Genomic DNA, 24,327 nt, shown 5'->3' on the forward strand with positions numbered 1-24,327 from the left:
AGGGACATTTGCCCCAGAGCCACCAGCCAATGGAGGCCTGTTGATGCCCACATCTCCAGACTTGATTCTAGTGGACAAGATGGTAGTAACACCTATTGTGGTAGTGGGGACATTTGTCCCTTTTGCCCCTAAGCTACGATTCCAGGAACACCTTTCCTAATAGAGTCCCCACATCTCAGGGTTATCCCCCTTTCTCTGTGCTCCAGGACAAGGAAAGACAGGAATGTCTGGGCAAGATCATTGTCTTGAAAAGTGTATATATACATATTTTTCTCATTTGTTAGGTTTGCCATTTTTTAAAAGCAGAATACTTTGAGCAACGGTTATTGATGATTATTTTTAATGATGTCACAAAGGCAGTCACATGTAACATCACCCTTGTTACAGGACCCACTCCCATAATAGGTTTGAAATCTCAAAATCTGAGTTACTACTGGCCTGGCAACCCTGCTCTCTTTACAACAGAGCTAAGGAAAATGTGGACCCATAGATGTTGCAGATCCCCAAATGCCCCGGTCAGCATAATCAATGATGAAGAATGCTAAAAGATGCAGTTCACAACATCTGAAGGGTCATACTTTGCCTATGTCAGCAAAAGGGGCTCACATGGCACCATGGTCGTTCTTGACCTCCTCAACCTAAAATATTATTGTTCATCCCAGCCTTTTAATCATTAAAGAGTTTATCTAAGAGAAGACATGACTCACTAGAAAAGACAATAATGCCTGGTAAGGTGGAAAGCAGTAGGAAAAGAGGAAGAGTACATTTCAGATGGAACAAGTCACAGCATTGAGTTTACTAGACGTGAGCAGGGCTATTGATAGTGCGACTTGGAGGTCATTCATTCCTATGATCACCACAAGTTAAAGTTGACTTGATGACAGCTAACAAAAGCAAATTGTTTTTTTATTCTATTTACTTTGCAATATAATGGATTGTGTCAAAATTCAAAACAGAATGAAGGGTGGTCTTAAATAAAATAAAGTATCCAGCCACTTTTCCCAGATCATAAAGTCTGGGAAAGCTACAGAAGTCAGGATATTAGCTATGTTACTGGACATAAAAATGTATAGCACATTCAGTGCTTTAAAATGCGGTATTCCTTCAACAGAAGCATAACCTCAGGGGATGCCCATCTAGGCAGCATGTGTAAATTAGCAATAACTGTACAATTATCATGCTAAGCACTAATAATCAGGAAAGCCCCGAGGGAGATGTCTAATCTCTAGTAAATTGCTCAAAGTTGCCAATTCAAAGTTGTTTGGAACTCAGCGCTGTTTGGGTGAATTCTTACTTCTGGCCAAACTACAAATAGCATGAATGTGGCAAAATCGGTGCACATGTACATGTGGGTCTGCACAACACAACGAAAAGAATACCCTCAAATGTTCTCATCCTTGATGACAAAGGATGTCTCAACACATTAAGAAGTTCCTTTGAGAAAATAGTTGACTGCTATGAGATTTTTTTGCATTCTCCACCCCCTCAAAGTTAGTATTTGTAACCAAAGACCTGTTTTTTAAAGCAAAAAAAAAAAATTATCTAGAGCAAAAGATACTGATTTCAGCACAAATATATATGTCATTTGCCCCTCCCCTCCCCAAGCCCTGAAGGGCAAATCATGGAAAGATGTGTAAACACTCCTGTAATCTCATCCAGTAGGGGAAAACGTTGAAATCATTCATTCTTGCATGTAAGAATGACATAAGCAATGATTATACATCCCATATATGGTGTGTATATGTTCCCAAATGTTAGGTCATAGACACATTGGTTTATGAAGTCCTTCCTTAATCTTATCTATATAACTGGCTCAACAATAATCTACCTAAATCAAGAGCAATTTCATACTATAGAATTGTAGCACTATGTTTATAATGTAGTAGTAGTAGTAGTAGTAGTAGTAGTAATAATAAATTTATTTGTTACCCGCCTTTTCTTGCAGGGTACAACACAGTTAAAACAGACAGATAAACACAACACTATTAAAATGCACATACCAAAATACATACAAGACTTACACTAACACTAATAAAATGCAGGTTAAAATCCAGAGTTTAAAATTGACTGGGTAGGCCTGCTGGAAGAGATAGGTCTTCAGTTGTATCTTGAATTCTGACAGGTCATTTAGTTGTTGAAGCTTTTCCAGCAGGTCATTCCACAGTCTTGGGGCAGCCAATGAAAAGATGGTCAATGAAAGGTGACGGTTGTCAATCAGGTTCTGGCTGGTTGGAAAGGCCACTCCCCAGAGGACCTCAGTGTCCGGGGCAGCTTGCACATAAGAAGGTGATCCTGTCGGTAACCTGGACCCATATTTTGAACTAATTAAAGTAGCACTGCACCCTTGAGGTCACTCGTGTATGTACTACCTTCTTTAGGTCTTCCAATTCTAGGAAGGGGCGCAACTGGTGTATCAGCTGAAATGGGGTAATAAGCACTCCTGGTCGTTGCATCTTTCTGGGCTAATATTTGGAGAGACAGATCATGGTCAGGTTTCCTTGCTATAAATATATTAATTTGTATCTCCACTATGAAGTCTCCAAATATTCAGCAGTACATAGAGGAAAGAGAACCATGCTTTGCAGTTAGCTACATAATGGTTGGGAACAGATTGCTCATGCTAAGGTACACAAACCTTGCTGAATGTCATGGGGACAATTTGAACCTGGAAAGAGAGAGTCAAGTCACTAGCACAAAATTCAATAAAGATTGAAGAGCACAGTGGCTCTGACTGTTTGATGAATTATTATTCTAACACCTCAGGAAGGATACAGAATGGTCTTGTCCAGAACAGCTACCAAATTAACTATGAACATTGGTTGGACTGTAGGCTTGACTCAACCCAACATGACTGAACAGGACAAAACCATTGATCTTGAAAGGAGATGCTCAGTACAGGAGATGGATTAATAGGGTTGTATTTGTGCTAAACATGGGAAATCATTACATCATTTTCTTCAGCACTGTGCTTTTCAGGTAGGGAGGAGGGATGCAAAATATTGTCAGATTTATGTAACAGGAACCTATTTCAGATTAAGAAGAATCCTAGATCTCTGCTCCAACAGTACTTTGATTTTATCAGTGGCAAAAGAGAAAGCTGTGGATCCTTCTTCCCAAATTACAGGATAAATTCAATATGCATTGTGCTTTTATTTTAAAGTAAGAACACACACGCCTCCAATTCAAATGGAATGAGAGTGGGCTAAAACTTCCTCATCTCTCTATATTTTATTTAAAACGCCTTCCTCTGCATGCAGGTGCTAAAAATGGGAGGAAACTCATTTAGTACTCTAAAAAATCAAATGCTGAAATGGCTGCAGATGCTTTGAATCTGCCTTCCTCAACCTGATGTCTGCCAGAGATAAATAAGGGGTTGTTCTCCAAAAACTCATTTAAATGGAAAATGTATTTGTGTGAACCATTGGGTTTATTTCTGTTTTGCCTGTTTTATGCATTTACCTGAACCTAGTATGTGTTCTAACCAAGGAAAGAGAATGATGAAGATAATCCATCTGCAATATCTTCTGCATTTGACTGTGTATATTAAAATGTCATGTAGTCATATGTATAGTAAAGTCTGAGTTGTGATTTATTGTCATTCTATATTAATCTAAACTGTGTAAGCATTTTAAAATTTAGGATTTAGGATAACAGAGACGGAAAAACAGATTTTATATGATTTTTGTTACACTAGTGCAGTGGTTCTCAACCTTCCTAATGCCACAACCCCTTAATACAGTTTCTCATGTTGTGGTGACCCCCAACCATACAATTATTGCAATTTTATACAATAATTGCAATTTTGCTATTGTTATAAATCGTAATGTAAATTTCTGATATGCAGGATGTATTTTCATTCACTGGAGCAAATTTAGCACAAATACCCGATACGCCCAAATCTGAATATGGTGGGGTTGGGGGAGGGGGTTGATTTTGTCATTTGGGAGTTGGAGTTGCTGGGATTTATAGTTCACCTACAATCAAAGAGCATTCTGAACTCCATCAACAATGGAACTGAACCAAGCTTAGAACAGAGAACTCCCATAACCAACAGAAAATATTGGAAGGGTTTGGTGGGCACTGACCTTGAGTTTTGGAGTTGTAGTTCACCTATATCCAGAGAGCACTGTGGACTGAAACAATAATGGATCTGGACCAGACTTGGCACAAATACTCAATATGTCCAAATCTGAACACTGGTGGAGTGTGGGGAAAATAGATCTTCGGAGTTTGGGAGTTGTAGTTGCTGGGATTAATAGTTCACCTACAATCAAAGAGCCTCTTGAACCCCATCAACGATAGAATTGGACCAAACTTCCCACACAGAACCCCCCATGACCAACAGAAAATGCTGGTCTTTGGTGACCCCTCTGACACCCCCTTTGCGCCCCCTCCCCAGGGGTCCTGACTCCCAGGTTGAGAAACGCTGCACTAGTGGGATTGGCTGACAAGCTTTAGTCAGTGCAATGCCCAATTTTTTTAGGGGTTTCAGATTGGGCGACTATTTACTTTAAATCTCCAAATGAGAATGACTACCTTGAAATAGTTCCAGAGACAAACAAGAGAGAAATGGTAAAATGCAAAGAGGCTTGGGATGGATGAGAAACTCGCCTACGTTCAGTTGAGAGAGACAAGACTGAGAAGACAGGTTGATTTACTAAATGCAAACACACACGTCAGGCAGTGTTTATTTTCACCCAGCGATGTGCCTCATCCTGACATTGCTAGAGTTGTCGTCAGAGGTTCAAAAACTGAATGGTGAACATGTGCACATATGAACAAAATGTGCTCAAATTTTGGCCTGTCACTTAGAGAAAACAACTTTAGAGATTTTTGTAATGCTTTAATCTTATACATCTGCATGAGTGTCTTTCTCTCTGTATTTTTAGAAGGCATTTTTAGAAGGACTTGGGAAACTAAGTGTAGGAGCAAAGTATGGAAGGGTAGGGATGGCCTGAATTCACATGCCTGTATGATGCCATCCCAGCCCCGATCCCCAGAAGCTCTGTGCTTGTTCTTTAGAAGACATATCCAAAATATTTTCATATATGGGTTGCTGTGAGTTTTCCGGGCTGTATGGTCATGTTCCAGAAGCACTATCTCCTGACTTTTGCCCATATCTATGGCAGGTATCCTCAGAGGTTGTGAGGTGTATTGGAAATTAAGCAAGGGAGGTTTATATATCTGTGGAAGGTCCAGAGTGGGAGAAAGAACTCTTGTCTGTTGGAGGCAAGTGTGAATATTGTAATTAATCACCTTGATTAGCATTTAATGGCCTTGCAGTTCAAGGCCTGGCTAACTCCTGCCTGGGGGAATCCTTGGCTGGGAGGTGTAAAGTGCTTCTGGAACATGGCCATACAGCCGGAAAACTCACAGCAACCCAGTGATTCCAGCTATGAAAGCTTTCTACAACGTATTTTCATATATATATATTCCCCACTTTCCCAAGGATAATGTATCCCTACCCCTGTGAAAATGGAAGGCCCACTACTGTTTAAAAATGAACAAATGTCTCTCTCTCTCTATATATATATATACACACACACACACACACACACACACACACACACACACGTAAGGGGGCTTCACATTATTCTTATTCGTATAGTATCTTAATTTTCTCCTGATAACAGACTCAAGGCAGCTAACAATGTATTTTAAATGATACAAGCTAAAAACAATAACAAATGCCAATTAGAAGTACAAAACAATAAAAATATAAAGCAATTGATGAAAAATATTAATAGACATTTTAAAAACTATATATAGACTCTTAGAAAACCTTAAAACAGAACAACACAGCATTCAAAGCCCAGCTCTTTTGTCATGTATTTTTGGAGAGGGCTTATAGAAAAACGAAGTATATGTGTATCAATGTATGATCAGCTTGGTTTCTAAGCTGTTTTGGATCTCTTGAACAGAGCTCTCCAGCTTATCAGTGAGAAGTAGAACAATGCCTGCTCCTTCCTGCCTACTTGACTGATAACCCTTGCAAATTGCTGTCCACATCACCCACACAACAGGTCTTGCTCAGCACACAGGGACTTAACAATTGTCAATGGCAAAGTGCAATCACAGAGATCTGGCCCTTCAGTGTTCTTAGTTTGTGGCAGGGGAGCCTAAAAAGGACTTCAGACCCACTCTCTCTGAGCCTTGTTCCTCCTGAATATCATATGGAGCAGGCTCCATCATATGGTATCCATCTCAGACAACAAATTGACAGTTATTTACATTGTTCTTTTTGTATATTTACTAGAAAGTAGGGAGAGTGCATACCTTCCAACATTTTATAGATGAAAACCAGGACACCTGTGACAGAGCAACCTCAAAGTGTAGTCAAGATGAGAAACTGTATTAATGAAACATAACATAGGAGCTAAGATAGTGTGGTTTTGCCTAATCGTACTGGAAAGGGCAAGTCCCAACTCCCTTCTCTGCTCTCCCTCTTGCTAAGTTAATTTAGTGCAAGCTATTTATGCACTTTGTGTGCGGTAATCTGAGGACAAAAGGGGCAAAGTACAAGAAGAGAGAAATTAGGACATTTTAAAAGCCACTAAAAGTGGGATGCAGAGTTAATTGGGACTGTTCATGGCAAATCAGGACAGTTGGATGGTATATAAGTCATACTTATGGGATAATTTTTCTGGCTGCTGTTCTGAAATAATGTGGATGATTAGGATATTTTGCACCTTGGCTTGGGACAGGGCACAGTTTTATAACTCTTTGTCGAATAGCAATCCCACCCTTATAAAAGTTAGTTTTCCATACTCTCGGAAGTTTGCTATATCGGCTGTGACGGCATTTGAAGGATACGTTGGCTTTAAGTATTTGAGATTTAAGGCTGCTTTGGGATGGCGGGATGGGAGATAAGGAGAATCCTTCCCAAAATTTGGGGGAAATTATTTTTTGGAAGAGAACTCCCCAAAAGCGGATGGAGTTAGCTGGAGTTAATGCTCAAACTGCTGGAAAATATACTTGAGCTTCCTTGCTCATCCAAGATTAGGAGAGCCATATATATTTCTCTCCTTTTTTAAATTGCACATCGGATGCCCTTTCTTTGGCCTAAGATGACTTCAGGAGAAGCCCAAGGATCATGGTAACCTAATAGAGCTTGTTTACACAGGAAGTGCCTTTGCTTCTGTACTTCATTCCTTGTACCAAAATTCTCAGTCAGACCCCCAGAAACCTTTCAAAGGTTTCAAGACTGGTGTAATGCTATAAAGACAGAGAGAGCAGCTGTTCTGTTTCCGGCCACCTGTAGGTGTAAAAAAATACATCTCTAGAACTAAATAAGGCAGCCTTGAGGTGTTGTGCGCCTCTCTGGACAATGTCCAGGGCGTAGCTAGGGAGGTGGAGATGAAGTATTGCCCTGTAAGAATTCTACCCCCAATTGCAATTTTTCCTTAGTCTTTAAATTTCTAGCATTGCACAGAGTAAAGGCATTGAAAATTGTTCCCACCTAGAACTCTTGTATTTGAGGTGTTCACATACTCTGAATTTGGCTGCCTCCTTTCTTTGGATGCCTAAGCTCTATTTCTAAATGCAAACTTCAGTTGTTTTCATGCCTCCACAGTGACTGCAATGGATATGGACCCTAGGATTTTCTGGGTGAGATTTATCTAGAGGTTTGCAATTGCTTTTCTTTGAGACTTGTGTGACAAGGTCACGCTATGGGTTTCCATGGCTGAATGTGGATTTAAGTTAATATCTCTTGGAGTTCTACCAACATTGAAATCACTACATCTGAATGACTTCCCTGAGATTTTAAGTAAACACAAAGCAAGAAATTTGGGGAATGAAGGAACAAACATGTTGGAGATGCAAAATTCTTGGGAGAAGATATTACCCCCCCCCCCGACACACACACACACACACACACACACACACACACACACATTTACACCCCTGATAATGCTCTAAACTTTCTCTGAAATGTTTAGTGCAGTACTCCATCCCAAGGCCGGGCTGTGGCGCAGGCTGGAAAGCAAGGCAGCTGCATCAAATCACTCTGACCAAGAGGTCATGAGTTCGAGGCCAGCCCGTGTCTGCGTCTTGTCTCTGTCTCTGTTATATGTTATGGCATTGAATGTTTGCCTTTATGTGTGCAATGTGATCCGCCCTGAATCCCCTTCGGGGTGAGAAGGGCGGAATATAAATGCTGTAAATAAATAAATAAACACCTTGCCTTCTAGAAAACTTGTCTGCTTTGAGTTCTGGCTATAAAGAAAGAAATCTCAAAGGAACTGTATTGGTTGATGTTGTGCTGTGATGTTGTTTCTGACTCTTGGTAACCCCTAAGAGGACTCTATCACTGTGTCCTTTTGGCAAGAATGATCCAGTGGGCATTTGTCATTGCCTGTGGATAGAGAGGAGTCATATTCCCAGACAAAAATCTAAGTCACAATCTTCATCTTAATTTGAGTGTTGAAAAGTTATATTATTTGGAGTGCAACTCCCAGATCTCTCCACTCCCAGTAGTATGATCAGTGGTCATGCTGGTTGAGGGATCCTGTCACAAAGTAACAAGTGAGAATGGAAATGTATTTTTTTAAAAAAATGATTAGGCTTGCTACCCAACAACCTGTACTACCCCCTCTTTACAAAGCAACCCACCTCACTCCCCCAAAAACCACTTATACACCTGAACTCATTTTGTAGCAATTTGAAAACAAGGGGGCAAAGTAAGAGATGAGAGAAATTTTGCACAGCAATTGCATACATTAGCAAAACACAGCAACAGGCTATATTTTCTTGGAAACTGTGGAGAAAGAATGCACTTTAAATGCACTTTTACTGCTAAAGGGGTTGTGTGTTATGTGTCAAGATCAAGGCAGCTATGAAGTGATTCTCCATGCAGACAGGCCCTTGTAATCAGTAATGGACCAAATGAGGGCAAACAAACTGAAGCTCAATCCAGACAAGATAGTGATGCTGCTGGTCATTTGAAAGGCAGATCAGACAATAGGAATCCAGCATATGTTGGATGGAATTACACACAGAGAGACATTCAGGATCACAGTTTGAACGCATTCTTGGATTCAACTGTGCCTGAAGGTCCAGTTTCTATCAGTGGACACAAAGTGCATTTGCAAAGTTGAAATTAGTGCATGAGGCTAAGCCTCAAGATTTGTCTGAAATATTATCTACCAACTTTCCATATATCTCTGTATATAAAATAATTTGGAAAAGCCTGTGCCTGAAGTAATGTACAATATGGTTTTCAACAGGTGTATGGGTTTTAACTTTAATCCACAGAGGCTTTCCATGGTGGTTTAAAAGTTAATGCAGATCTTTCAGCACTTGCTTTCTGCAGTTCCTCTGAACTTGCCCAGACCTTGCCCTCATCAGAGACAGGGCACTGGGCCAGAGAGACCATTTCTGTAATACAGTGTCTTTGAATCTGTCTACATGCAGAGAACATTTCTCACTGAATTATTGCACTCTTCTGCCAAGGAACCGTTGAGCATCTGCCACAGAATTGTCTCCCAATGAAGGACATTCTGAGGTCTCTGGGTAGAGTTTGGAGAAGTTCTGGGAATCTTGAGGGAACTTTTCCAAGCACTTTTTTTGGAGGGTATGCTATTTCTTATTATTGATGTTTTGCTTAAACACAGAATGCATGTTACACACAAGGATAAGGAAGGTAGACAAATAGTTATTTTGATGAATGAATTATTTTTAGGGAAACCTGCAGGCATAGGAACCTGCCTTCTACTGAGCCAGTCCATCTATTTAACGGTCCAATTTTCTCACTTCAACTGGGCAGGGATCCTTTTCTCAGCACTGGCAGCTGGTACCACCTGTGTACAAAGCAGGTGTTCCACTACCAAGCTACATTTTCCTTCCTCAAGATTCCCTTGAAAACTTGCAAAGAAGCCCACATTCACCAGGAACTCTCATTGAAAAGATTGGTTAAATTCTTTCTCTTTATGCCATGTGTAATCTGCCATCTTTCCCCAGATCTGTGTATTCCCAAACCAAGACTGTGTACACATTAGGCCAGGCATCCATATCCATGGGTGCTGGACAGGAGATTTATGGTTAACCAGAACAGGCCACAAGTAAGAGGTGGGAAGGCATAACAAGGTAAACAGTGAACTGAGTTGTAGATTAGATGGCTCTCCAATAAAAGTTATAGAGTGGAAATCTCTGCCCTGGAGTGTGGCAGAGACTCCTTCTTAGGAGGCTTTTAAACAGAGGCTGGATGGCCATCTGTCAGGGGTGCTTTGAATAAAATTTTCCTGCTTCTTGGCAGAATGGGGTTGGACTGGACGGCAAACGAGGTCTCTTCTAATTCTATGATTTTATGATGAGTGCCAGGAAGTAGGCTGAAGGCCAAGTATTATCAGAAGGACAGAGGGAGAGGGCAGCATGGGCCTAAAAAGTGCAGGGATGCATAATTGCTATTTTCTTCCACAATACCTCTTTCCACAAGTCTGCTACCTGTTCTTCAGCTTCCAAGAAATTGCAGTATGTGCCAAATCAAAACAGCATATTTTTGTCATGAATATTAAATGGAAATGTACCCATCTGTGCACTTTTCTAGCAGTACAAGCCTGCTCTTGGCAACGATATGTGTACTAAGCAAACACATTTTCTCACCAAGGATATTCAATCTACATGCAGACAAAATCACATGATGCTGGGTGCCCTTAAACTTTTATTATTTCTTTTAAAGACAATGAACTGCAAATTTCTGGAAAATGTAGGATTTCTAGTGAGAAAATGTGGTGGGGAAAAGGAAGTAAGCCAATGATGAAGAAAGGGGGTGCAAGCCAGGAATTGGGAGGGGGTCATAGGGCAAATAACTAGTGGAAAAAGTTGTAACAAATTTTTCAAGTTACTTTTTAAAAATGTCAAAGCTTTTTTTAATGCTCTGATTTGCTGAACATACTCAGCATTTCAAAGCTTTGACCTGTAGTACAATTCAGGAATGCCATTGAATCCTAGAAGTGGATGAGCTTTGTGGACCACTCAGTTTACTGCAGGAAATCTTGAATAAGATCATCTCTAAGGGTTGTCAGAAGAATAAGAGAGAACCGCACCCTCAGTAATAACTTCCATAGTCCCACTGCTTTTGCCATCGAGACATATATCTCTTACTATTCAATTAAAATTAATGTTCTGAATACTTAAGTCTAACACAACTAGCACTGGCCTTGGGGCAGAAAAAACAAGTATTTGCCCTCTTCTATGGAGCAGCCCTTCAGGTGTTTGAAGGGTGCTCACCTATCCTTCTACCTCACCTTTAAATTTCCCTTGTCCAGACTGAGTTTATTAAATTCTTCCATCCTCTCCCTATATCGACCAAGTTCCAATATTGCTCTGCTCTTCTTCGTTTCAAAGATCCCATGTCTGAATTATTGCAAAGTGAGAGCTTCAAGTCATGCTTAATTCACAGAAAACTGTAGAAAATGACCAGAGGCTAAAGATTCCACATTTTTGAGATACAACAAGTTGGCAATATCTGTTTAAGTTTGTTTCATGACCCCTCCCCAAAACCAAAATCTGAGGATGTTCATGTCCCATTATTTACAATAGTGTAGTAAAATGGTGTCCCTTATATTAAATGGTGAAGACTAAAATAAGTGCAGAAGACAGCCTGGCGAATGTGAAATGGCAAGAGGCTAGAGAAGGACAGGGTTATTTACAGCATAATGCTCAGTAGACAACCAAATCAAGGTTTGCTTTTTGGAATTTCCTCCCAAATATTTTCAAGCCATAGTTAGTTGTAGTGCCTATGGACATGAGGGGCAAACTAAGTTTCATCTTTTCCCTGTTTACTGATAATAAAAATTGCATCCATATAAATACTCTGCATATAACCAGTTACCACCTCCTCTAGCTAGTGGCTCCGAGTATGCTGAATATCTCTGGAAAACATATGATGGCATTTTACAACTCATATTAGGAATGTTTGTGGAAGTACTGTCCCAAATTTATGTCTGGGAATGGGCTAAATGATTGAGACACTTTACCAAATGAAAGCTTCAACCTGAGTGAAAGAATGCCACCAGTGACACATTGCAGAATAATCTAAACATTTTAATGAAATGATAGAAGAAGTGGGCTGTTTGTGGTCTTTCTGTGTGGGAAGTTTGGTCAAATTCTATCATTAGTGGAGTTCAAGGGGCTCCTTGATTGTAGGCGAACTATAAATCCCAGCAACTACAACTCCCAAACTCCCAAGGTCTATTTTCCCCACACTCCACCAGTGTTCAAATTTGGGCATATTGAGTATTTGTGCCAAGTTTGGTCCAGATCCATCATTGTTTGGGTCCATGGTACAACTCATATTAGGAATGATTGTGGATGCACTGTACCAAATGTATGTCTGTGAATGGACCAAATGATAGAGACACTTTACCAAATGAAAGCTTCAAATTGAGTGAAAGAATACTGCAGAATAATCTGAATATTCTAATCAGAAATTAGCAGAAGTGGGCTGTTTGTGGCCTTCAAGATACAGAGTTCCCTCACTACTTCGCGGTTCACTTTTTGCGGATTCGCTGTTTTGCAGTTTTTTAATAAACACTTCCTTCCTAAGGAGAAACCTAAGGAAGGAGAAGCCAAAGGGAGAGAAAAGGAGGCTGAAGCAGCTTTGTTTTTGCCTCACAAGGCAGTGGCAGTGGCGGGAGCGTCCCTATATAGTGTCCAAATATAGCATCCCTACTCCACAGATTTTAACTTTTCGCGGGTGGTCCTGGAATGTAACCCCCGCGATAAGTGATGGAACACTGTATTATTGGACTTTAACTCCCACCAGACCAAATCAATATGAAGGATGCGGTTTGTAGGCCCAAATCTCAGGCATGCCGTTAAAAGTACATAGTTATTTCTATATAGAGTGCTGAGCACTGTATCCTGCAAGGGTCAGGTACAGTCATGCAACATCCCGTGCAGAAATGCCAGAGAAAACACATCCCCCACCCCTGCCTTAAAAATGCCATTGCAATGGATTTTCTCATTTCATATTAGCAACATTGTCCTTAAGAAATGTTTTTCAGTATAGATAGAACCCTGGGTTGTGTTGGAGTTTGGCTGAATTTCTAAAATATCACTGAAAACAAGATTCTTTGGCATATTTCCCTGAACATATCCTATGCAGCGCATTAGGGGCAGTCACTCATTTTCTTTGTGCACTGCAAGACCACTGCAAGTGAATTTGAAATTATGTGTGAGCTAGTTCTAACCTGATACTATGCCTTGCCTTGATAGCCTGTTCCTCCCAGCCCTGGAATTTCCATGTAATTACGAAGTGTGAATAAATGGGACTGGGTCTGTAGCCAAATTCTTCAGGTTACAAAGCACAAACCAAAATACAGGCAGAACCTAAGTCAGAACAGGCACATTTTAAGTGCAACTCCAGCCAAAAATATAACTTTTAAAGCTGTGGATAGCATAGTAAGGATCAACACCTCTGTAACATTTGTTTTGCTGCCTGTGCCCCTTTTCAGAAGATTTCATCTCACTTCCAGTCTCCGTGATAATTAGATTTTGAAAAATTTGGCTTGTCATGGAATCAAGGATATGTGATAAAGCTTCAATTGAGACCCCTTCCTTATGATAACACTTTCAGAGTGAATGGCTCTTCCTAGGGGTAAATTTCTCTCAATTCCTGTTGTACCACCCCTGTTCTTAACTATGAGTCATTTGTAAGTCAAATGTTTGTACTTGGGACTGCCTGTATAAAGTCTTGCACCTTGCTTATACAGTAGTTATATCTTGTAGAATGATATATAGGCTACATTGCTTCAGAATTGCTTGCCATTGAAATGATGTAATTATTTGCAGTGTAGAGGGAGATACATTTTTTTCAGTCACAATTCCTGGTCTTCAAACAGCTCTACATCACAGATGGATTAGAGCAGGCATGGGCAAACTTCGGCCCTCCAGATGTTGTGGACTACAACTCTCACAATTCTTAACAGCCGGTAGGCTGTTAGGAATTGTGAGAATTGTAGTCCACAACACCTGGAAGGCTGAAGTTTGCCCATGCCTGGATTAGATCCATAAGGGTGTAAAGCAAGGGTGGGAACTGTGCAGTCCTTCAGATTTTGCTGAAGTGCAGCTACCAGCATCTGTTACTAGTAACTATGCTGCCTAGGGCTGATGGGAACTGCAATCCAACAGAAGCTGGGTTTGCACAGTTCTCACACCCCATATGAAGAAAGGTTTATGCAGGCAGAGGAAGTACAGTAGAGTCTCACTTATCCAACATTCGCTTATCCAACATTCTGGATTATCCAACGCATATTTGTAGTCAATGTTTTCAATACATCGTGATATTTTGGTGCTAAATTCATAAATACAGTAATTACTACATAGTATTACTGCAAATTGAACTACTTTTTCTGCCAAATTTGTTGTATAACATGATGTTTTGGTGCTTAATTTGTAAAATCATAACCTAATTTGATGTTTAATAGGCTCCTCCTTAATCTCTCCTTGTTATCCAACATATTCACTTATCCAACGTTCTGCTGGCCCGTTTATGTTGGATAAGTGAGACTCTACTGTACTACTACTACTACTACTACTACTAATAATAATAATAATAATAATAATATCATGTCTTTTCAGTCCAAGTCTCAAGGTGGCTTATAATAAAAGTTAAAACAGATACAGCTAAAAAAAACACTTCATACAAACAATCCAAGCAATTCAGGCATCTATTAAGTCTGGTTGACATGTGCAGGTAGTGTATGTCAACTTCTGGTCAGACTGGTAATATGAAAAAACAGATTTATGCCTTGTTCTACTAATCTCAGAGACAACTCTCAGAATCCCTCAACCATCCATGCCCAAGCTCTGATTTCTGCACAAGATACCAATAGTGCATCTCCATTTGAAATCTTCAGACTTCACAATTTATCTAAAAAGCTTACTCTGCTTCTCAAAGTGCATCTATACTCTAGAATGAATGCAGTTTCACACCACTTTAATTGTCATGGGAGTTCTAGTTTTAAAAATATTTTTAGTCTTCTCTGTCAAAGAGTGCTGAAGCATCACCAAATTACAGTTCTCGGGATTCTATACCATGTTTCCACGAAAATAAGACAGTGTCTTATATTAATTTTGGCTCCCAAAGATGCGCTAGGTCTTATTTTCAGTGGATGTCTTATTTTTCCATGAAGAAGAATTCACATTTATTGTTGAACAAAAAAAGAACATTTATTATATACTGTACAGTAGTTGTCATAACAAACCAGCATAACCAGACAAACTGTGAAATCATATCAAGAATGTCTTGTTACTACCATTATTTCCATATACATCAATCTATGGTACATACATTTACCGATCCTGCATGCTCTGATGTTCTGTTCGGCAGGCATGCTTCCAAACAAAAACTTTGCTAGGTCTTACTTTTGGGGGAGGCCTTATATTTAGCAATTCAGCAAAAATAACTAGGTCTTATTTTCAGGGGATGTCTTATTTTCGGGGAAACAGGGTAGCATTGAGCTACAGTAGTTAAAGTGGGGCCAAACTGCATTCATTCTACAGTGCAGATGTGGCATTAGTCTTTTGCAACAGAATAGAGCTTGTCATATGCTTCCAATCTCATGCAAGTGCCTTAAATACTCCTTAAGTGTGGATATATAGCTCTATAGATATTTTCTGTATCTCTGATAATCTCTGTGTTTGGTAAAGCTGTAAGATAATACATTATGACAATAGAACTTAAATTAGGAATTATTGTGAACAGAAAAATGAGAACCATCTTGCCACCCTAGAACCAGGATCAACCATTTAAATATGATTAAATATGATTTTTGAAGTAAATAAAAAAGCCATTCTTTATAACAAGGGCAGGGAGCTTGGATCACGGGTGTCAATCTTGAGCTCCGGAGTTGCTGTAGTTTGGTGGCTTCCCAGCTTTTATGCAGTTGCTCTTTCATTCTAAAAGACTATCCCAAGGTTACATTATTGATGGTAAGAGCTTTAAGCTAAAATATGTTGGTATTTCTGGTCTCATCCTTTTGCCTTGCCCACCACTGGAATGCAGACCACAAGGACACAACTGAAACTGTCTTTGGCTCTTGGCAGATAAGGGTTTCCAGATGTGGGAATCACATGGCTTTCCAATATTGTTGGATCACAACTCCCAGCAGCTCTAGCCAGCAGCGTCAGTGTTCAGGAATGATGGATTTAAGGTTCCATAACACTTCAAGGGCTGCATGAATCCCTAGCCACTTTATAAAAAGTGAAGCAACACAGAAGAACCATGATTATCCCATTTCATTCACCCAAGGCGGTCTGTGTGGCTGCGCTTCCATTCCTGTCTAATGTGAAAATGTATGACGCACCATTGTGGGCAAATCTCTGTGTACATGTGGGTCATCACTGCCAGGTGCATAGCATGAGAGAAATTGCTATTTCTGTGTATTGTAAGGCTTCATCTGTTGATCGCTTCCTGCTATGTTGCTGCTAAAAGTACACAGTCCTTTCTATATAGGGTGTGGAGCACCATAGACTGCAGGGACCAGATAGAGTCATGCAGCGTCCCTGTGCAGATATGCCAGGAAAAACGTTTGGCCAGCACTCCAGGTTCAGGGAAAAACCAGAATATCCAGTCACCTATTTTCTCAGCTGGACAACAGAACCTAGAGCCAGATGGCAATGTCTGGTAAACAGTGTTCCACCCCATTAACAACTCCATCCCAGGCAAACAGAGCCATATAGAAGAAATCATTCAATGTAGTTGCTTCATTACTACACATTCCTTCTACAATTTAAGAAAACATTTTCAAATAATACAAAAGAGATAGGCAGAAGATAGATCTGAGTCTGTTGCTATCTCTCTTGTTGAATTTGCAGTAGACCAGGAAGGACTTCTGACTTCTATTAGCTTAACAAAAGCAGCAGAAAAAGAACTCTTGCTTTCATTCTCTAATTTAGGATGCTAGAATTAAATGTGGTGCTAATAGGTACGGAAGGGATGAGCAGAGGTACTTGTAGAAGGACTACAAGCCTATTCAGTTCTGGCAGTGAAGGAAAATTTCTGGGGTCATAATCCTTTAATTGTAAGCTTGCAACTTTTGCTCCTAGATCTGGGTAGAGGGTCAAAGAGTTCAAATAAAACAAATCAAACCAAAAGTAGGTCCTCAAATTCATCCCTATAATACCTGAGTTAAGAAATTGGTCTTATCCCTTCATTAACACATTCTCTTTAGCATTGGAATAACACTGGAGGTTGCAAACGATTATTTACCTGCTGTTGAATTTTTCTGGATGTTTTTCCCTCATCATGTGGAATCTGTGTGCAATAGATGCATCCTACAAAGAAAGAAAACGAGGGAAGCAAATGGGGAGCAGGGGGTGGAGAGAGACAGATAATACGTGAGTCCTTACAAAGAACAAAATCACCTTTGCTAAAGTTTGGATTAATATCTGGATTAAAGTTTGGATGCCACAAACACCACGAGATACTGCAAATGTTGTCCTGCTTTTAGTGGTAGTTGGTAGCTTCTATATCAGTGTGGCAGTGAATTTACTCTAGATTTTAGGCTGAACATTAAAGAAACTAGTATCTAGAGGGCAGCATCTTGTGAGAGATGCATTTCAACACTTTCAATAGCTTTAAAGTTCAGACTAAAATCCAGATTAGATTCATCACACCTACTGCAATGAAGGCCATCAAGACACAGTGGCTGTTTTAGTTCTTAAAATGTGCTTTCAATCTTTACTGTCATTTGTAATGACACAATCTTTATTTTGTAATTAATTCTGAAGTTATTTTTCTTCACATTATGATGCACAAGTTACCAATGATACTGATTAATTCAACATTAAGTGTTTAGTGTATTTTTCCATGCCCCATAACTTGTGTTTATGATTTGGGTAAACAAAAGTGCTAGGCTTTTATGTCAACCGCTTGTCATAGAACAAGGATTCATTTTAGTGCTCTCAGGAAATAAATGTAAAGGGATTTAAAGCATCCTTGAAATCAGCAAAGACTACTGCCAAATAATCTTCTATGGCAGGGATCAGCAAATGTGGCTGAGCTACAAGTCCCACCAGGCCAGTAATGAAGGCTCATGGGAGCTGTAGCCCAACAATAGCTAGAGCAGTGATTCCTAACATCCAAGTGTTAAGGACTTCCGCTACCAGAGGTCCAAACCAGCACAGCCAATTGTCAGGGATGTTGGTGCTGAAGTCTACAGCATCTGAAGGACAAATGGTTGAGAACTACTGATTTGGAGGAAGACAGATTGCCTACTCCTTCTGTATGGAATGGTACTGAGCCATTGCTGAGGAACATGTGGTCCTACACATGCTCGTGGACTAAATCTCCTAGAGGTATCTTGGAAGTACTTTTACTGGCTAGAGCAGATAGGGAATATTTTATGGGCTACATTCATCATTCTTGTCTTACACATTTTTGGTGTGTCCGCGAACTTTATTTCCTCTATATCTGTCATGTCCTCCTATACATACATACATATATATGCAAAGGTTTTCACCTGCCATTAAGTCTCTGGGGGTTGCTGCTCATCTCCATTTCTAAGCCGAAAGGTCAGCGTTGTCCATAGACACCTCCAAGGTCATGTGGCTGGCATGACTGCATGGAGTACCGCTACTTTCCTGCCGGAGCGACACCTGTTAATCTACTCACATTTGCATGTTTTCACACTGCTAGTTTGGCAGAAGCTGGGGCTAAATAGTGGGAGCTCACCACACTCTCCGGATTAGAACAGGTGACCTTTTGGTCAGCAAGTTTAGCAGCTCAGCAGTTTAACCCGCTGCACCACTGGGGGCTCATATATATATGAGAGCCCCCAGTGGCGCAACAGATTAAACTGCTGAGCTGCTGAACTTGCTGATAGAAAGGTCTGCGGTTCGAATCCAGGGAGCAAGGTCAGCTCCCGCTGTTAGCTCCAGCTTCTGCCAACCTAGCAGTCCGAAAACATGCAAATGTGAGTAGATCAATAGGTACCGCTCTGGTGGGAAGGTAATGGCGCTCCATGCAGTCATGCCGGCCACATGAACTTGGAGGTGTCTACAGTCAACACCAGCTATTTGGCTTAGAAATGGAGATGAGCAGCAACCACCAGAGTTGGGCATGACTAGACTTAATGTCAGGGGAAAACCTAACAACCTATATGCATACACACACACACCTATATATCTATATATCTATTTCATGTCAGAAGCACTGCATAAATAAATGTACTCAATATATATCTTCGCATATATGACTGCTCATAGGTTAGAAGAGCTATTATATGCTTATAGCTCCTTCAGTCTTTTGGTAAACATGCATTTGAAGGCTTCTGGGAGCTGAAGTCCAAAAATTAACATTTCAAAGTTCTGACAAGTGTTTGCTTTGAGAAACATTAACACTCAAGTACAGCCACATGACAGAGGGAGCAAGCGAGAAAAAGAGAGGGTGTGTGGTCACAAATAGTAACAGACAGCCCTCTCCTGCTGTCTCTGAATCTGGACAGCCCTAGGAATGTGGTTCACTTCATCCAGGGATTAACAGACCATTCATCACCCACATCTCAGTGATTGGGTGCAGAGGTGTCACTAGGCAGGGGATGCAGTGAGCCCCTGTCCTGATCTGTTTGTAATCCAAAACTTCCTGTTAGTGATATAGCTGCTGGCCCACAATTCTCACAGCCAAAAATAAAGAGGGGAGGGAGAAGATGGGAAGCAGCATATGGCAGCCTAGGCTCATGAAGGTGAAACCACTTGTCATCGTGTTCGCTGGTATGGCCATATTTAAAGGCAGCTTGACACCACTGAGATTCCACCTCATTGTGGCCAGATTATTTACATTTCCTTCTTCCACTGCACAATCTATTATAACCAATTGCAATGCACAATGAATCTATGGATGTAGTGCCAGTATGATTACTATTACATTGAAGTAATTGTCCTTAAAAGGTCTGCAAAGCATTAACCATGATTGGAAGTTTTTTTAAAATGAAATATTAATCATGGGCTACAGAATCTAAAAGGTCAGCACATCAGTTACAGCCATTTGTAAGACCCACTGCTCACGTCTGTAACCCAGCTATGACAATCATCAATCACTTATAAATGGAAGCTTAATATAACATGAGACCATGCTTCAGTGTTTTTTTTAAATCAGCTGTTTCTTCTACCATGTCAGAACATTAAACTGGTCAGCTGTTGTGAGTGACTTCTTAGCAACCCCATAACATAGATAAAGTGATACCTTTCATTGGGCCAACTTCTATCAGTGAGGAAGTATGCAAACCATGCAGTTACATGGAGTTTTCAATTGGACAGAAAGGCTTACACAAGCAGAAGGGGGAATCCTGGAGAAGCTCTGGCATTACTGAATTGCAACTCTCAGCATTCCTCACCATTGACTGGAAAGACTGAAAGGAGTTGCAGTCTAACAAAACAATTCAGGATGATTGCATGGTTCCCACCCTGCTATGTAGCAAAAAGGCTCACTCATTAGGGCAGACGTGTTTTACCAATGATGTTAGTAAGCAACATATGTTGATATATAACAGCTGGACAATCAAAAGCCTGCCTTATGCCCTATGTCTATGGGTGAGGGAACTGGGTTTGAGTTATCTTTAAAACAGAATACCATGTACACACAAGTCAATTATATAGAAGGGAAATCCTTTTCCAGTGGTTGCAAATTTATATAGACTGGCTGCAAAAGTGTGGGACTTTTCTAATGAGGAACTTATTGTTGTACAGTCTTTCCCTGTTGTTGATATTGACTGGATAAAAAAAGAAAGTGGATAGATGTTGGTTTGTTCTATAGATAGATGGGACTATCTATCGCAAAGTAAAATCTTACTTCTCCAAGTTAGGTAAAGGTTTTCCTTTGACATTAAGTTTAGCTGTGTCCCACTCTGGGGGTTGATGCTCATCTCCATTTCTAAGCCAAAGACACCTGTCCGTAGACACCTCCAAGGTCATGTGGCTGGCATGACTGCATGGAGCACGGTTACCTTCCTGCCGGAGCAGTACCTATTGATCTATTCTCATTTGCATGTTTTCGAATTGCTAGGTTGGAAGAAGCTGGGAGCTCATCCACTCCCTGGATTCAAACCGCCAATCTTTCTGTCAGCAAAATCAGCAGCTCAGAGGTTTAATCCGCTGCGCCACCAAAGGCTCCAACTTCTCCAAGTTACTAATGGCTTATTACTAGTGCAAATGTAACCAAGATAGTGAAAGGCTAACTGAGCTAATATTAGGGTTGGCTCCACATCAGCAAAATAATTTGTCCTTACTTCAATGTCGGTGTTGTTGGAACAAACAGCATCCCTCCTTTTCAAAGGCAGGAATTTCTTTTATACACCTGATGGCTTTAATGTGATTTTAAAAACCTACTTTTAGAACTTTCAATTTTCAAGAAAAACCTGACTTTTTCCTATCTATACTGTGTTCTGAATTAGGATCATGGTGAGATGTTTGGAGAGTGGGCCAGGTTGGTGGATGGTTCCCTAGTTGGAAAAATGTTAAAAATGCCTCTGAGTCTGTCTAATGTATGTTGTTTGTCTGCTGGCATTGAATGTTTGCCATATATGTGTTCATTGTAATCCGCCCTGAGTCCCCTTCGGGGTGAGAAGGGCAGAATATAAATACTGTAAATGAATATAAATACTGTAAATAAATAGTTCAGCAAGCATGATCTGTGCTTACTGGGGAATGTATGTTACTTTTTTTTGGGGGGGGGGATATTTATTTTGTTATTGAATTTTATTACCCAAGTCTCTCACTGGCATGGGAAGGATGTAAGGGGATTTGATGAGATAAGGGAGGAGGAAATGTGTACACATCCCTCCAGTTTATCACTGGGTCTCTTAGTAGGGTGGAGGACTCCACTGAGAGGGATCAGATGGTGGTGGTAGTGGTAGTGGGGGGAACTGTGTGGATGATGGTCTTATCACTGAGTTCCTTTCTGGGGCGAAAGGGGTGTGTAAAGGGTTCAGATGAGAGGAAGGAGTGTGTGCAAGCTCATCTGATCTATCATTGAGTCTTTCACTGAGAAAGAAGTGGCGTAAAAGGATCCAATTATGTTTATGTTCAGTGATTTTTATAATCAATAGTGAGGGGGTGGATTTGGCCTCACGCCTCCCAAGTGACATCATTAGATTTGCCAACGTTGCCACAGGAGCAGTTACTTTAGGAAATCCAATGGTGATAATGGAGGAGGAAGGGAGATGCAAGGCCAAAGCTGTTTCCTCCTGTTGTTGTTGCTTGCATCCCACCTCCTTAGAATGATAAAATATTATTATTATTATTTCACTTCTATCCCGCTTTTCTCCCATGGGTGGAACTCAAAGAGGCATACAACATATCAAATACATACAAATACATCAGACTGCAATACATCTATATATATAAAAGAGTAATGGCATCAGGGCAGTGGACAAAACAACAAAAGTACAGGCCCCCCAACCTCGAAATTTGACAACACAACCCATCATCCATGGCACTAGGTTGATACAACAAAAAGAAAAGAAAAATAAAGTCCTAATTAGAGAGAGAGGAATAATTGTTTTTATCCAATTGCTGCCAGTTAGAGTGCTAAGCTCCGCCCACTTGGTTTCCTAGCAACCTACTCAGCTCACGGGACAGGCACAGTTAGGCCTCACTTAGGCATTTTCCATAGATTATCTGATTTGAACTGGATTAAATGGCAGTGTAGACTCAAGGCCCTTCCACACAGCTATATTACCCATTTATAATCTTATATTATCTGCTTTGAACAGGATTATCTTGAGTCCACACTGCCAGAGAATCCACTTCAGTGTGCATTTTATACAGCTGTGTAGAAGGGGCCTCATATAATCCAGTTCTAAGCAGATAATATAAGATTATAAATATACAGTAGAGTCTCACTTATCCAACATAAACAGGCCGGCAGAACGTTGGATAAGTGAATATGTTGGATAATAAGAAGAGATTCAGAAAAAGCCTATTAAACATCAAATTAGGTAATGATTATACAAATTAAGCACCAAATATCATGTTATACAACAAATCTGACAGAAAATGTAGTTCAATACTCAGTAATGCTATGTTGTAATTACTGTATTTACAAATTTAGCACCAAAATATCACAATGAATTTAAAACACTGACTACAAAACATTGACTACTAAAAGGCAGACTGCGTTGGATAATCCAGAACTCTGGATAAGGAAATGTTGGATAAGTGAGATTCTACTGTAATATGAAATAATTACTGTGGTAATCCAGAACAACCCAATTCTGCCATGGAGGACACAATCCAAGCACGCCCAACAGATGGCCACCCAGCCTCTCAATAATAATAAGAATAAGAATATTGTGCAATCCTAAGGTTAGCAGATACCCCTAAGGATCATCCAGTTCAACTTCCTTATATCATGCAGGAGGACACAATCCAACCACTCCTGACAGATGGCCATCCAATATCTGCACAATAATAACACACATCGAATCATAGCATCAGACAGTTAGGAGACACCCCTAAAGGCCATCCACTCCAACTCAACTCTGCCATGGAGGACACAATCCAAGCACTCCCAACAGATGGCCACCCAGCCTCTCAATACTAATACAGTAGAGTCTCACTTATCCAACACTCGCTTATCCAACATTCTGGATTATCCAACGCATTTTTGTAGTCAATGTTTTCAATACATCATGATATTTTGATGCTAAATTCGTAAATACAGTAATTACTACATAGCATTACTGTGTATTGAACTACTTTTTCTGTCAAATTTGTTGTATAACATGTTTTGGTGCTTAATTTGTAAAATTATAACATAATTTAATGTTTAATAGGCTTTTCCTTAATCTCTCCTTATTATCCAACATATTCGCTTATCCAACATTCTGCCAGCCTGTTTACGTTGGATAAGTGAGACTCTACTGTACTACTACTACTACTAATAATAACAACATCATACAATCCTAAGGTTTGGAGTGACCCCTAAGGGTCATCCAGATCAACTTCCTTCTACCATGCAGGACGACACAATCCAAGCGCTCCTGACAGATGGCCATCCAGCCTCTACATAATAATGATGATGAAGAAGATGATAATAATAATAATAATAATAATAATAATAATAATAATAATAATAATAGAAGCATAGAATCCAAGAGTTTGGAGAGACTCCTAGGGGCCATCCAGCCCAACCCTTTCTACTATGCAGCTGGACACAACCCAAGCTTTCACAACACATGGACAACGTATAAATACTATACAATACTAAAGGTAAAGGTAAAGGTTTCCCCCTGACGTTAAGTCCAGTCATGTCTGACTCTGGGGCCTGGTGCTCATCTCCATTTCTAAGCCAAAGAGCCGGCGTTGTCCGTAGACACCTCTAAG

General features: G+C 40.2%; 1 protein-coding gene across 5 annotated transcripts in view; it reads right to left on the bottom strand.

Annotated features, from left to right (window-relative positions):
• The window catches only part of dgkg (diacylglycerol kinase gamma), a 171,961-nt gene that overhangs the window by 24,611 nt on the left and 123,023 nt on the right, over nucleotides 1-24,327 (bottom strand). For all 5 annotated transcript variants that reach the window (XM_003218420.4, XM_008106400.3, XM_008106399.3 and 2 more), the window contains one exon: nucleotides 17,216-17,280. In XM_003218420.4, the coding sequence (XP_003218468.2) occupies nucleotides 17,216-17,280 (65 nt within the window). The remainder of the gene's footprint in view (nucleotides 1-17,215; nucleotides 17,281-24,327) is intronic.

This window comes from Anolis carolinensis, chromosome 3 (genome assembly GCF_035594765.1).
Source record: "Anolis carolinensis isolate JA03-04 chromosome 3, rAnoCar3.1.pri, whole genome shotgun sequence".
In the NCBI taxonomy this organism is placed as follows: domain Eukaryota; kingdom Metazoa; phylum Chordata; class Lepidosauria; order Squamata; family Dactyloidae; genus Anolis; species Anolis carolinensis.